Genomic DNA, 13,996 nt, shown 5'->3' on the forward strand with positions numbered 1-13,996 from the left:
TCCCTGACTTAGGTGAGCTCTCTGCCTCTCCCTTTTCACGGCTCTGTGGCTGCAGTTGCTCACCCACCCACATGGTGTGGGGGTGGAAGCCCGGACACACCCTCTAAGCACTCTGCTGGTGTTGGTGCTGTGGTGATCATCCTGACCTCAGCCATTTACACACCGTTATTCTCACTGTCCTAAGATCCCTCCCCTGTGTGGTCTTGTCTACGGGAGGTGACCGCAATAGACCCAGGCCATCCCCCAGGTCTGTACACACCCTTGTTTTGGCATCTAGTGACAGAAGGTGATGAGAACTCCCACATGGCCACCTTACATCCACGTGACAATGTGAGCCTCACATTGTAGCTGTTCTTGCCTTCCTCCAGCCTCCACATGCTCATTTTCACCTCCACGCTCCTGTGGACGCAGGAGTCCTTCTAGAATATTCTTGTCAGGATGGAGGAAGGAAAGGTGTGTGTAGGGTACAGGGTGAGGACTGTCCCTCTAATCTATTGTGCAGATTGAACTCCTATGCTCTCTGGTTACATTTTGTTACCCAAGCAGGTCACAGGTTCATGTCCTTGGAGTGGGCCATCAGGACTCTGGGACCCATGTGGGTTGTCAGTCTCCTTGGCTCCATAAAATGAAGTAGAAACAAAAGCAAAGAACAACCCAAACAAAACACTGCATGAGCACCACCCTGCCATGCTCCCTGGGCCTTCTACACAGTTGACCCAGTGACACTGTTTAGATTAGAAGGTCATGCTTTCAGAGAGCACAGCTTCTAACTCAGGGCCCTTCGCAGGATCCTGGGGGCTGATGCTGTCTCCGGTGACACATTATTCCTGGTGCACAGGCTTGTCCCCAGGGTTAACCTCTTCACTGGTTGTCTTCTATGGAGGCTGAAAGTATACCCGGGGGGCTGGGACAAGCTGAGGGATACTCTCTGTCCTGAAATATATATAGATACACATACACTTATATTGTCTAATTCCCCTATATAGGTTTCCCCTTCTCTTCTACAAAAGTAGAAGAGATACACACAGTGGAAAGATACACACAGATACACCCCCACACATGGAGGGGTGCAGGAAGGACAGGGCCGCATATACCCTTCACTGTCCTCACAGACCCGGCATCCAGGCTCTGAGGGGGATGCTCCTTCTGTGCCCGCGTGACCTGAGCACCCAATAGCACCCTGGACCCAGCACCAGGCCACACCAGTTCCCCTCTGTCTCCTGTGCCCAGGCTCCTGTCCTCAAGCAGCTCAACTGGCACCTGCGTTGTTCTAACGCTCTGCTGACCCAGGCCCCAGGTGGAGCCTCTGAACCTGGGCTCATGGCTGGAAACACACCATCCTAGCTAAGTTACAGTCAGGCCCCCAAACCCTGAACTATAGCCTGCCGCCTATAACCAGTCCTAGCACCAGGCCAACTCCATAGAACCAGGTGTCAGGTGGCTCTATGCACTTAGGATGCCACCTGGCCCAGAAACATCACCATGCTCCTGGCCCTTGGCTCAGGTGGGCTTCCATGGACCAGATCCAACAACTCATCCAGCAGCAGCCTGACTCGCAAGGACCCCACCTGTCAGTAGGCCGGCCCAGACACAGGTGCCCAATCCATGTCAGCCACAGGATGACCTCCTCGGTCCTACCATTCAGAACAAGACCTGCAATCCCTGCCTCCCCAGCATCCCCAGAAACAGGCTGGTACCCGCAGACACAAACTCCTGGCCCCCCACTATCCCTCAGAACCCGGTCAACCTCCTCTGGAATCGGCTTCCCTGCTCAGTTGCATGGACTCAGGTCACAGGCCTATCAGCACAGAACATGAGGGAAATGTGTGGGGATCCAGGTGCAGAGTAAAGAACCGCGGGTAGCAGGTGGGTGGTGCCTCAGATTCTGGACACAGGAGATGATCTGCAGAGTGGGCGGAGCCAGGTGAAAACAGTCATTAGGAAACAATATGTAAATACAAACTCACGGTACAGCAGATGATCAGTGAAACTCTAATACTCAATTCACTGACACAAAGCCCTGGAAAAGACCCTAGAGGAAAAACTCACACAGACAGAGTGAGGGGCACCTTACTACCTGAGTCCACAGGAACGTGGTTCTGAACCAGGAGAAATGGATGAAGGACGCCAACACGTGAGAGACTGATGTGTGTGTATCAGTTTAGACTCTATTCCAGTAGGTTGTGGTGTCATGTTGGCTGCAGAGAGGCGGGTCTTGAACTTCATCGGGCTTCTTGGGTCTGTTAACATCCACACAATAAAGAATAGGTTAGTTGAGGAGGCTGAATTCATGGGAGATCACTCGGAGTCCACTGTTTCAATACACAAGGAGTGGACACTTACAATGAGAGAATGTCCTAAATCATGTACAAATGAAGGGGTAGGATATTTGCAGCATCTCTTCTAGGGATATTAAAATGCTAAGTCATTTTTACACTTTTTGATTCTCCCGTGTGGGGGACACACTCAGGATGAGACACTTGAGTCATTGTGTACATCATGTCACAGTCACAGTATCTAGGAGTCTGAGCATCCTGTGTGAACAGGGAAGCAGCCCTGGGGAGCTGCAGAACCGGATGGGTTCTCAGGGCCTCAGGCCATGGAGAGGTGTGTTCCTTATGACCAGCAGGAGGTGCTGTGGGTCTGCCCTGTGGTCCCCTCTTAACTGCTCAGTGAGGACCATTTATTCAAAAGAGCTCAGGCCTCAGGTCTGAACTCAGTGAGTCCTGGAAGGGACTCAGCAGCTGTGTCCTCTGTGGACTGGCAGAGTCCCCTGAGCAGAGACTTCATGGTAACAACAGGTGCTTCCCTCCAGGGCTCTCCCAAGTGGAGAAGCCAAACTCCACACTCCTCTGTCTGGGGTGTGAGCTGAGCTCCAGCACCAGGGCTCAGAGAGGAGCTGGGCAGCCCCTGGAAAGACACACATTTGCATGAACGCCCCTCCCCTGGCAGAGGGTGGGGAGAAAAGGAGGCCTGGGCAGCCCAGCCCCACTGTGGGCTCAGGGGCTGTGTGCACTATGGCCTGGACTGCTCTCCTCCTCGTGCTCCTCTCTCACTGCACAGGTAGGGACAGGCCTTGGGGACACGGGGCAACCTTCAGTATTACTCCCCTCTTGAAAAGAATTCTTAGAATGTTACAGTTTCTTTAGCAAGTACCCATTATATCTGTGTCTGCAGGTTCCCTGTCCCAGCCTGTGCTGACGCAGCCGCCCTCCCTCTCTGCATCTCCTGGAGCCACAGCCAGACTCACCTGCACCCTCAGCAGAGACCTCAGTGTTGGCAGCTACTACATCAACTGGTACCAGCAGAAGCAAGGGAGCCCTCCCCGGTTTCTGCTGTGGTATATATCAGACTCAAATAAGGGCCAGGGCTCCGGGGTCCCCAGCCGCTTCTCTGGATCCAAAGACACCTCGGCCAATGCAGGGCTCCTGCTCATCTCTGGGCTGCAGCCTGAGGACGAGGCCGACTATTACTGTGTGATCTGGCACAGTGATGCTTTCCACAGTGACTCACACAGATGGGGAAGTGGGACAAAAACCTCAGACTAACAGAATTTTGGCTCACAACAAATGAACATACAGAAATAACTTGTATATAGGTAAATTTTACTTAGAAATACGGTTTGACCCATTATGAGTTACTCTCACTTTTCTCTCCTAAGTTTCTGAAGTCTCACGAAGCAGAAACAAAATCAAAACCAGAACATTTTTAAATATATTTTATTGATTATACCATTACAGTTGTTCTATTCCCCCTTCATTCCCCTCCACCCGTACACTCCCTCCCCCACCATTCTCCCCCCCTTAGTTTATAACCACCTGTCTCAATTGCTTTAGATTCTATATTTCCCCTGCTATTCTCACCCTCCCCCCATCTATTTTCTACTGACCATCTATGATATTTTCTGTACCTTCTCCCCCCTTCTCCTCCTCCCACCCCCCTGTTTCTAACCCTCCATGTGTTCTTCATTTCTATGGTTCCACTCCTGATCCAGCTGTCCTCTGGGTTTGCTTTTGTTTTAGGTGTGGTTGTTAATAACTGTGTGCTTGCTGTCCTTTCACTGTTCATATTTTTCATCTTCTTTTTCTTATATAAGTCTCTTTAGCATTTCATATAATAAGGGCTTGGTGATGATGAACTCCTTGAACTTGACCTTATCTGAGAAGCACTTTATCTGTCCTTCCATTCTAAATGAAAGTTTTGCTTGATAAAGCAATCTTGGCTGTATGTCTTTGGATTTCATGACTTGGAATACTTTGTTCCAGCCCCTTCTTGCCTGGAAGGTCTCTTTTGAGAAAACAGCTGACAGTCTGATGGGTACTCCTTTGTAGGTTTCTGTCCCCTTATCCCTTGCTGCTTCTAGGATTCTCTCCTTCATTTTAATCTTGGCTAATGTAATTATGATGTGCCTTGGTGTGTTCCTTCTTGGGTCCAACTTCTTTGGGACTCTCTGAGCTTCCTGAATTTCCTGGAAGTCTATTTCCTTTGCCAGACTGGGGAAGTTCTCCTTTATTATTTGTTCAAATACGTTTTCGACTCGTGGCTGTTTCTTTTCCCCTTCTGGTACCCCTATAATCCGGATGTTGGACCGTTTAAAGATGTCCTAGAGGTTCCTAAGCCTCTCCTCATTTTTTTGAATTCTCATTTCTTCATGCCTTTCTGTTCGGATCTTTCGTTCTTCCTTCTGGTCCATTCCATTGATTTGAGTCCCAGTTTCCTTTCCATCGCTATTGGTTTCCCGGACATCTCCCTTCATTTCAATTAGTTTAGCCTTCATATGTTCCTCTAATTTGTGACTATAATCAACCAGTTCTGTGAGCATCCTGATAAATAGTGTCTTGAATTTTGCTTCTGAGAGGCTGGCAATTTCTCAGTCGCTTAGAGTTATTGGCTCTGGGACTTTGAGTTCCTCTTGCACCATCTTTTAGGTTGTTCATGCCTGTTCCGTAGCAGGATCGGAGCCCTAAAGTAGTCACTAGAGCAGGGCAACTAAGTCGCTGGGCTGTGACGTTTTATGTGGGGGTGGGGTCAAAGAGTGACAATGGCTTCATGTATACCACCTGCCTCCGCGGCCCCAAAGGGCGCCACAGCCACCACCGTCACCAGGCCCATGTGTTTCGTTCCACTGCACCCGAGTGTGCCACCGCCATCAGCCCTCCACCACTGGGTTCGCCCCCTGGGGCCCGCGTGGTCCGTCTCCCTGTGTGCGAATGTGCGACCACGGTCAGTCTGCCCCACACCCTGACTGAGTCCTGGCTGTCTGCACACCTAGGTCGGGGGATCTGTCCTGCCTGACCCAGCTCCTCTGCTGGCTCCGCCTCTCTTACCGTCCTCACTGAACGGTTCGTAGTTGTCGGACTTCCGTATAATTCAGTTTTCTGGTCTTTGGGTTTGTCCTTGTTCTCCAAACCTTTGTTGTATTCAAACTTGGTTGTGGGAGAAGGCACAGTGTTTCCACCTATGCCTCCAACTTGGCGGAAGTAAAACCAAAACATTTATGACACAGAAATGCTGCCCTTCATCTGTGTGCAATACAACCAGAGCCTGAGGAACTTCCCTTTCTCCCTTCAAGTGAGTTAACAGCCCTTCATGCCTTTCTCCTTGGTCAGAGCCCAGGACCACCCCACAGCGGGGCAGTTGCTCATCGCATAGACTCTGCACTGTGAGGGCTCTCACCAGAACCCAGAGCTTGGGGCAGGCCAAGGGCCATGGTGTCTCTGGGACTGGAAACTCAGAGGTAAGATGCTAGGTGAGGACTCAGGCACAGGAGGAATTTCAGGGGCAGGGGCAGCTGTGAGCCTAGCTCGGGCCCTGAGTCTTTACTTGTGAAACTGAGGGATGGGAGGTGCTCAAGGGGAAATATGGGGTCCTAGGCATGGAAATTCTTTGGGTCCCAAGGTGGTGGGGGAGGCTCCACAGCAGCTGTGGAAATGCTGATCCTGCTGCAGGGCTCGTGGGGGAAGTGGGTCCATGGATGAGATGCTCTCACAGCTGCCACCACTCAGGACTATGGGGCATTTGTGAGTGGTTTTCCTGAGCCCACAGGCACTGACTGTGGCCCCTCTCCTCTCAGATGTAATTGGAACTTTGTAACCCTCCAGGGTCTGGGCCAGGCTGTGGGCCAGCAGGAGCAGGACATCCCCAGGGTGTTCCTGGGTCAGTGCCCCTGGGAAGCTCTTGATGAGCCCAGATCCACCATCCCTTCTCCTGCACAGGGAGCAGCGAATCTACTGGTCCTCAGGGCTCCCAGGCAGGTCCCTGACCTTGTGACCTAGGACAGAGGTCACTGACCCTCAGGGGTTCAGGCTCTTCTCTGGCTGCTTGTTGGTACTCACAACCTCCTTGCACACCTCTGGGCTCCAGCCCAATCAGGAGGCCCATGATCCCTCCCACATATCTGAGTACAACCCCAAAGTACTAAGAACTCCCATTCCATGGAGCAGTGAGGGAGACATCTGCCCACATCTCCCTGGTGACCCATCACTGCCCTGTCCCTGACTATAACCAACACCAGCTCACGTTTAACTTCTAATTGTCACCTGTGCTATCCACCAGGAGACCTCATGTCCTCACCTGAGTCTGTCTATTTGGGATCAACCTAAATACATTCTTTTCTGGCTGGTCCTCATCAATCAAACAACATCACTACGTGACCACTTCCAAAAACATTCCTCAGAAAGGCTTGTCACAAGACCAGGAAATAGCAGTCTAGAGTGAGTGACCCAGTTTCCCAGGTTCACCTGCTCCCAGGAAGGGCCACGAGTGGTAGGAAACATTTTATTACCCATCAGTGCCCCACATGAGATACAGTTTGACCTAAAATTGAAAATGGATTATATCAGTTGTTACTACTTTTATCTCAAAACATATTATCTTCATTAAAATCACTGAAATAAATTTTTGTAAAAGATACGCATGCCGATTATTTTCAAAATCGGATCTGTTGAATCCCGGGTGTGTAATTACATCATTTATGTGCTTTATCAGTATAGTTTTATCCCTCTGAACTCAGGTTACTTTTTTGCTGAATTTTATCAAGCACTTAATGAGGAAATAACTATTATACAGCAAATTTTTAACAAAAAAGGGGGAGAAAGGAATGGTTTCCAAAATATATCAGGAGGCCAAGTGTTCTCCGTTCATAGAAGCAGAAATAACAGTTGAAAGTGGACACCCAGCTGGCATCTATGATTGATTCTGGTGGCCCAGCAGGAAGCTGATCTTCATTCAATTCAGTGCCCTTAGCAGTGACTGAATGAGGGGGTACAAGGCAGTGCTAGTCTGCAGCCCTGCGCCCCCTGCTGGTGACCATGGGATGAATGTGAGAGGAGCCCTGACTCCCCTGTGTTACCAGCACTGAAGAAGGCGTGGGAGGCAGGGGANATCTGTGTCTGCAGGTTCCCTGTCCCAGCCTGTGCTGACGCAGCCGCCCTCCCTCTCTGCATCTCCTGGAGCCACAGCCAGACTCACCTGCACCCTCAGCAGTGGCATTGGTGTTGGTGGCTATTACATACGCTGGTACCAGCAGAAGCCAGGGAGCCCTCCCCGGTTTCTACTGTGGTATAAATCAGACTCAGACAAATACCAGGGCTCCGGGGTCCCCAGCCGCTTCTCTGGATCCAAAGACACCTCGGCCAATGCAGGGCTCCTGACCATCTCTGGGTTGCAGCCTGAGGATGAGGCTGACTATTACTGTGCTACATGGCACAGTGGTGCTCCTCACAGTGACTCACACAAATGGGGAAGTGGGACAAAAACCTCAGCCTAACAGAATTTTGGCTCACAACAAATGAACATACAGAAATAACTTGTATATAGGTAAATTTTACTTAGAAATACCGTTTGACCCATTATGAGTTAGTCTCACTTTTCTCTCCGATGTTTCTGAAGTCTCACGAAGCAGAAACAAAATCAAAACCAAAATATTTATGACACAGAAATGCTGCCCGTCATCCATGTGCAATACAACCAGCACCTGAGGAACTTCCCTTTCTCCCTGGAAGTGAGTTAACAGCCCTTCATGCCTTTCTCCTTGGTCAGAGCCCAGGACCACCCCACAGCGGGGCAGTTGCTCATCGCATAGACTCTGCACTGTGAGGGCTCTCACCAGAACCCTGAGCTCGGGGCAGGCCGAGGGCCATGGTGTCTCTGGGACTGGAAACTCAGAGGTGAGGTGCTGGGTGAGGACTCAGGCACAGGAGGAATTTCAGGGGCAGGGGCTGCTGTGAGCCTAGCTCGGGCCCTGAGTCTTTACTTGTGAAACTGAGGGATGGGAGGTGCTCAAGGGGAAATATGAGGTCCTAGGCATGGAAATTCTTTGGGTCCCAAGGTGGTGGGGGAGGCTCCACAGCAGCTGTGGAAATGCTGATCCTGCTGCAGGGCTCGCGGGGAAAGTGGGTCCATGGATGAGATGCTCTCACAGCTGCCACCGCTCAGGACATGGGGCATTTGTGAGTGGTTTTCCTGAGCCCACAGGCACTGACCGTGGCCCCTCTCCTCTCAGATGTAATTGGAACTTTGTAGCCCTCCAGGGTGTGGGCCAGGCTGTGGGCCAGCAGGAGCAGGACATCCCCAGGGTGTTCCTGGGTCAGTGCCCCTGAGAAGCTCTTGATAAGCCCAGATCCACCATCCCTTCTCCTGCACAGGGAGCAGTGAACTGACTGGTCCTCAGGGCTCCCAGGCAGGTCTCTGACCTTGTGACCTAGGACAGAGGTCACTGACCCTCAGGGGTTCAGCCTCTTCTCTGGCTGCTGTCTGGTACTCATGACCTCCTTGCCCACCTCTGGGCTCCAGCCCAGTCAGGAGGCCAATGATCCCTCCCACATATCTGAATACAACCCCAAAGTACTAAGAACTCCCATTACATGGAGCAGTGAGGGAGACATCTGCCCACCTCTCCCTGGTGACCCATCACTGCCCTGTCCCTGACTATAACCAACACCAGCTCACTTTAACTTCTAAGTGTCACTTGTGCTATCCACCAGGAGACCTCATGTCCTCACCTAGGTCTGTCTATTGGGGATCAACCTAAATACATTCTTTTCTGACTGGTCCTCATAATGCAAGCAACATCACTACGTGACCACTTCCAAAAACATTCCTCAGAGAGGCTTGTCACAAGACCAGGAAATAGCAGTCTAGAGTCAGTGACCCAGTTTCCCAGGTTCACCTGCTCCCAGGAAGGGCCAGGAGTGGTAGGAAACATTTTATTACCCATCAGTGCCCCACATGAGATAAAGTTTGCACTAAAATTGAAAATGGATTCTGTCAGTTGTTACTACTTTTATCTCAAAACGTATTATTTTCATTAAAATCACTGAAATAATTTTTTGTAAAAGATACACATGCCGATTATTTTCAAAATCGGATCTGTTGAATCCCGGGTGTGTAATTACATCATTTAAGTGCTTTATCAGTATAGTTTTATCCCTCTGAACTCAGGTTACTTTTTTGCTGAATTTTATCAAGCACTTAATGAGGAAATAACTATTGTAGAGCAAATTTTTAACAAAAAAGGGGGAGAAAGGAATGGTTTCCAAAATATATCAAGAGGCCAAGTGTTCTCCGTTCATAGATACAGAAATAACAGTTGAAAGTGGACACCCAGCTGGCATCTATGATTGATTCTGGTGGCCCAGCAGGAAGCTGATCTTCATTCAATTCAGGGCCCTTAGCAGTGACTAAATGAGGCAGTACAAGGCAGTGCTAGTCTGCAGCCTTGCGCCCCCTGCTGGTGACTGTGGGATGAATGTGAGAGGAGCCCTGACTCCCCTGTGTTACCAGCACTGAAGAAGGCGTGGGAGGCAGAGGAGTAGATCCACAGTTGCCCCCTTGCTCCCTGGTTGTCAGTGAGGACAAAAGGTCCCAGTGGGGAGGTGAGTGCCCTCCCCCAGTGAGCCCAGCACCTGACTCGGCCCTGTGCTTCCTTCCCTGAGGCCAGCAGTGCCAGAGCAGGGGACTTGTCTCACATGCAACTTGAAGGGAACCAGCTTGTGACAGACACTTCCCCAGGGTCCGCACAAGGTGTCAGAGCACAGAGCAGTGGAGTCAGGACTCCACTTTGCTGAGGTCAGTGCAAGGGGAACACACATACCCTGACCTTCTGCTTAGCCCCACGGGAGGGTGGGCTGATTAAAGATCCCGGGGCTCCTCCTGTGGTCTCCAAGTGTCCAGAATCCAGTAAAAATGCACCATTATATATTTTAAAAAGCGAACAGAAAAGTCAAAGTTTGAATGAAAACTGAAAAATCCATTAATCCAACTCATACTGAGTGGACTCAGATGAGGAGAACTGTGACAGATAGTATTTTGGCAATGATCCTATATCCATGTGAAGAGCAACAGTGAGCGTTCTTGAAACAAATGGGAAAAGAGAAAAACTGAATTTAAATAGGAGTCATCAGACAAACCAAATGGGCATTATATTGTAGAACTGAAAGGCACAAAAAGTGAAATTGAAAAAAGATACTTTTGGCAGCGAATAAGGACTACGTCTACTTTTATCCTCTCCTTGCATTCATTCTTCCTTTCTTCCTTCCCTCTTTTATTCTCTCTCTCTCTCTCTCTTCCTTCCTTCCTTCCTTCCCATTCCTTCCACCATAGTTACTTTAAAAGTTCCCAACACCATGAATGTTCTCCAGAGGACATCACCAGGGGGCGCTGTGGGTCTTCTCAGAGGTACATGCCTGAAACCAACTCAAGCTGTCCCAATGGAAAGGGCCCTGTGCCCACATTCATGGCCTGAGTTAGACCTGACAGACAGCAGGTGCTTCCCCTCAAGGGACAGGCTGAAAGCTCACACAACCACTGCGTTTTGCTCACAGGAAAGCTAAGAACTGTTCTGAAGACCCAGAATTGGATGATGTTGTGTGATCATATTTGCATAATGCCCCACCAAACACACCCCTCACCCAGGGAGCAGAGGAGGAGATAAAGGGACACCCAGAGACCAGCACCAGCCTGAAGCCAGGGGATCTTGGAAAGTGTCCATCATGGCCTGGACTCTTCTCCTCCTGCTCCCCCTCCTTACTCTCTGCCCAGGTCTGTGGACGCTTCAGAGACCACCCTTTGGAGGAATCCCTCTGCCTTTGCTCTTCATTCCTGTCATGTGCCCTTTTTCATTTCAGAATCCAGGTCTCAGGCTGTGGTGACTCAGGATCCCTCACTGACTGTGTCCCCAGGAGGGACAGTCACTTTCACCTGTGCCTCCAGCACTGGAGCCATCACCAGCAGTAACTATCGATACTGGTTCCAGCAGAAGTCTGGCCACGTCCCGGTGACACTGATTTATCATACAAGTAGTAAACACTCCTGGACCTCTACCCAGTTCTCAGGCTCCAACGTCGGGGGCAAAGCTGCCCTGACCCTGTCTGGGGCCCAGCCTGAGGATGAGGCTGAGTACTACTGTGCTCTGTGGTACAGCAACCATCACCACAGTGACACATGCAGGGGGGGCGTGAGACACAAACCCAGGGCTCAGTGCATCCTCTGCTCCTCCCATCCCCCCATCTCCTGCTCACAAAGGCTGGTCTATGGAGTGTAGGCTCAGGTTTGTTCTCCATGGCCCCAGGGGGTGCAACCTGATCCACATTTCTAAGCAGTGACATGATATAGCCCACCTTTTCAGGAAGACAAAGTCCTCTTTAAAACAGGAGCAAATGTCATCAACAATTTCACAGGTAATGGACAGGACAGCAAAGGAAAGGTCATTCCCACGTGGACACACATGCACACACAGACAGTGAGATGTAACGGTGGGTTGGCCAGCATTTAACAACCAAGACACACTCCATAATCTGGTGTGAAGAAGCAGAGGAGGCAGAGACACTGGGAAATGGAGCTGGAGCCACCTTCCCAGAGGAATGTCCTTGCTTGTCTTCCTTCCCCAGCCTCTGTGGTGCTTGAGGGCAGGAATGCCTAAACTCTGTTCTGGGTCAAAGCAACTGGCTGTTCCAGACAACTGTTTGCAAAGGTAATGGGAGAACAGACAGATTGACTACAGGGCTCACAATTCAAGACATTCTTTACAATTGGTCCCACCATGTTTATTTAAAGAATAACTCTGCTTATTTTCACTGTAGAAATTTTTTGTAGGCTCATTAAAATACTTCCACAGAAACATGTTCCTTCTATTCACGTACTTGTTCTCTCCCGACATGGGGTGAAGGCAGTTTTAGGGTAAAGGCAGTGGTTTAACTGCCTTCCTCCCGTAATTGGACACACTGTGGCTTTCTGCTTGAAACTGTGTCCCACGCCTGCAATTATCCTTTATCCCAAATAAATTCTTGTAGCCTCTCGCGTTGGCTTTTAATTTGAGGGGATCATTAGTGATATTATACAACCATTATATATGAAGAGAAATGCTAGAGTGAAACATAATAGAAATATAATAAAAAGTAGTATAAAATATAGTATAACATATAATAAAAGTATAAAATATAATATAACATCTTGAGAAGGACGTGGGATTGGTGCACATGGGCATATGGAACTGATTTCTGGTACCTGTTACCAGTTAGAAATCTGGACCAGGTGCTAAGCAAAGGGGTGGGGCATCCAGAATGGGAGGTGGAAGAAGAGGACAGTGAGCATCTTTATAGCTTAGGACCAGCTCTACCAGCTGAATCTGTGGTTCTTCCCAAGCATGGCATCTTGCAATCCCACCTCACTCAGAAAAACAGGCCTATTGGATTCCTAGAGCACATCCTCCTGGGACTTACATCAGAGGTACAGGGTCCAAAGAGTCAGCAATGAGGCCAGCAGATGCAGGGGTGCCCTGCTGTGAGCTCTTTCAGAACTGCTCCTGCCTTGCCCAGTGGCCGAGAGTCATCCCCCAGTAGGTCTAAGCTGATACTGTTTCTGGACGTGCAGTAGGGTGAAGGGTTGCTCATATCTCCTGTAAGGGGAGTGCCAGGAATCAAAGATTGAGGGGTCAGACAAGTATTTAACCCAAAAGGGTCCAGAGGTAAATTTCAGTTTAGCCACCAGGTTTTCAGGGAAAACAGTGAGTCTGCTCCGGAGAAGGTGGGTGAACTGAGTCCCTGGATGTGACTTTTCTACAGCTCATACCTCCAAGAATCCATAAGAATTGACATGAGGGGTGTTTTCTGAGTCCACAAGAACTGGACTGTGTCCTACCCTCCAGTCATGTCCCACTGTAACTTTTAACCAACACAAGTTCACAGGGGGACCTTGTAATATGAGGGAGCTCAGCCTCCCCAGGGTGTGTACACAGAGACTCCAACCAGGAAGGTCCTGTGGAAGCTCTCACCAGGGGAGCAGCAGAGTCCCCATGGGCATCTCTGACACTGGTCCAGAACCCCAGACAGAACACCTAAGTATGTGACCTTGGAGGCATGGCGGTCCCTCTCAAGTTTCACCCCAGCTCTCCAGAGTCAGTTCAGTGCACACACCCTCCGTGACCACACAGGGCTGTGGCCTGAGGGGGAACCAGGCTGGTGAGCACGGTCAGAGGAGCTGAATACAACCCAGTGACCCAGGAAAGTGCAAGAACATCTGCCCTCCATTTCCCCCATTAAAATCCCCACACATCTGCCCCTGCCTGTGGGCAGCAGCAGCTCAGGTTTGGGTTCTCTGTCCCTCTGCTAGTGAAGCTGCAGGGACTGATGCTTCTGAGTCACTCCACCTTTAGAAATGCCACAAAATCACTCCTGTTCTTCCTGCTCATCCAATGGAAAGAGCATTTCTATGTCACCAGAAGCTACAGTATCTCCACTCTCATGCTGACTGGGAATGGCAGAGAGAATCCCTGCTTGTGACAGCCAGGCGTTTGGGGTGCCCCGAGCCCAGTCCCGTATCTGTCCCCTGAGCCTGGCCCAGGATGTGCTGATGACTCCTTGAGCTCTGACATCTGCACACAGCAGAGCGTCCACTTTCTCCTGAGGTCACATCCTCCGGGAACTTCTGGTTTCTCAGGCACAGGAGGGACCCCTGTCCCTTTAAGGCCTTGACTGGCAAGCTCATAAGTTTTACCAGT

At 50.2% G+C, this 13,996-nt stretch overlaps 2 gene segments (V, D, J or C); both read left to right on the plus strand.

Moving 5' to 3' along the window:
- The first annotated feature begins 2,996 nt into the window (after positions 1-2,996).
- LOC118998972 (immunoglobulin lambda variable 5-37-like) lies at positions 2,997-3,548 on the plus strand. The segment is given in 2 exon segments: positions 2,997-3,063; positions 3,178-3,548. Coding segments are annotated over 2 exon segments (417 nt in total).
- Positions 3,549-10,948: 7,400 nt separating this feature from the next.
- On the plus strand, positions 10,949-11,542 carry LOC118998979 (immunoglobulin lambda variable 7-46-like). The segment is given in 2 exon segments: positions 10,949-11,040; positions 11,127-11,542. Coding segments are annotated over 2 exon segments (465 nt in total).
- The last annotated feature ends 2,454 nt before the right edge of the window (positions 11,543-13,996 follow it).

This window comes from Sturnira hondurensis, unplaced genomic scaffold (genome assembly GCF_014824575.4).
Source record: "Sturnira hondurensis isolate 20B ecotype Veracruz unplaced genomic scaffold, ASM1482457v3 Scaffold0001178, whole genome shotgun sequence".
NCBI lineage: Eukaryota > Metazoa > Chordata > Mammalia > Chiroptera > Phyllostomidae > Sturnira > Sturnira hondurensis.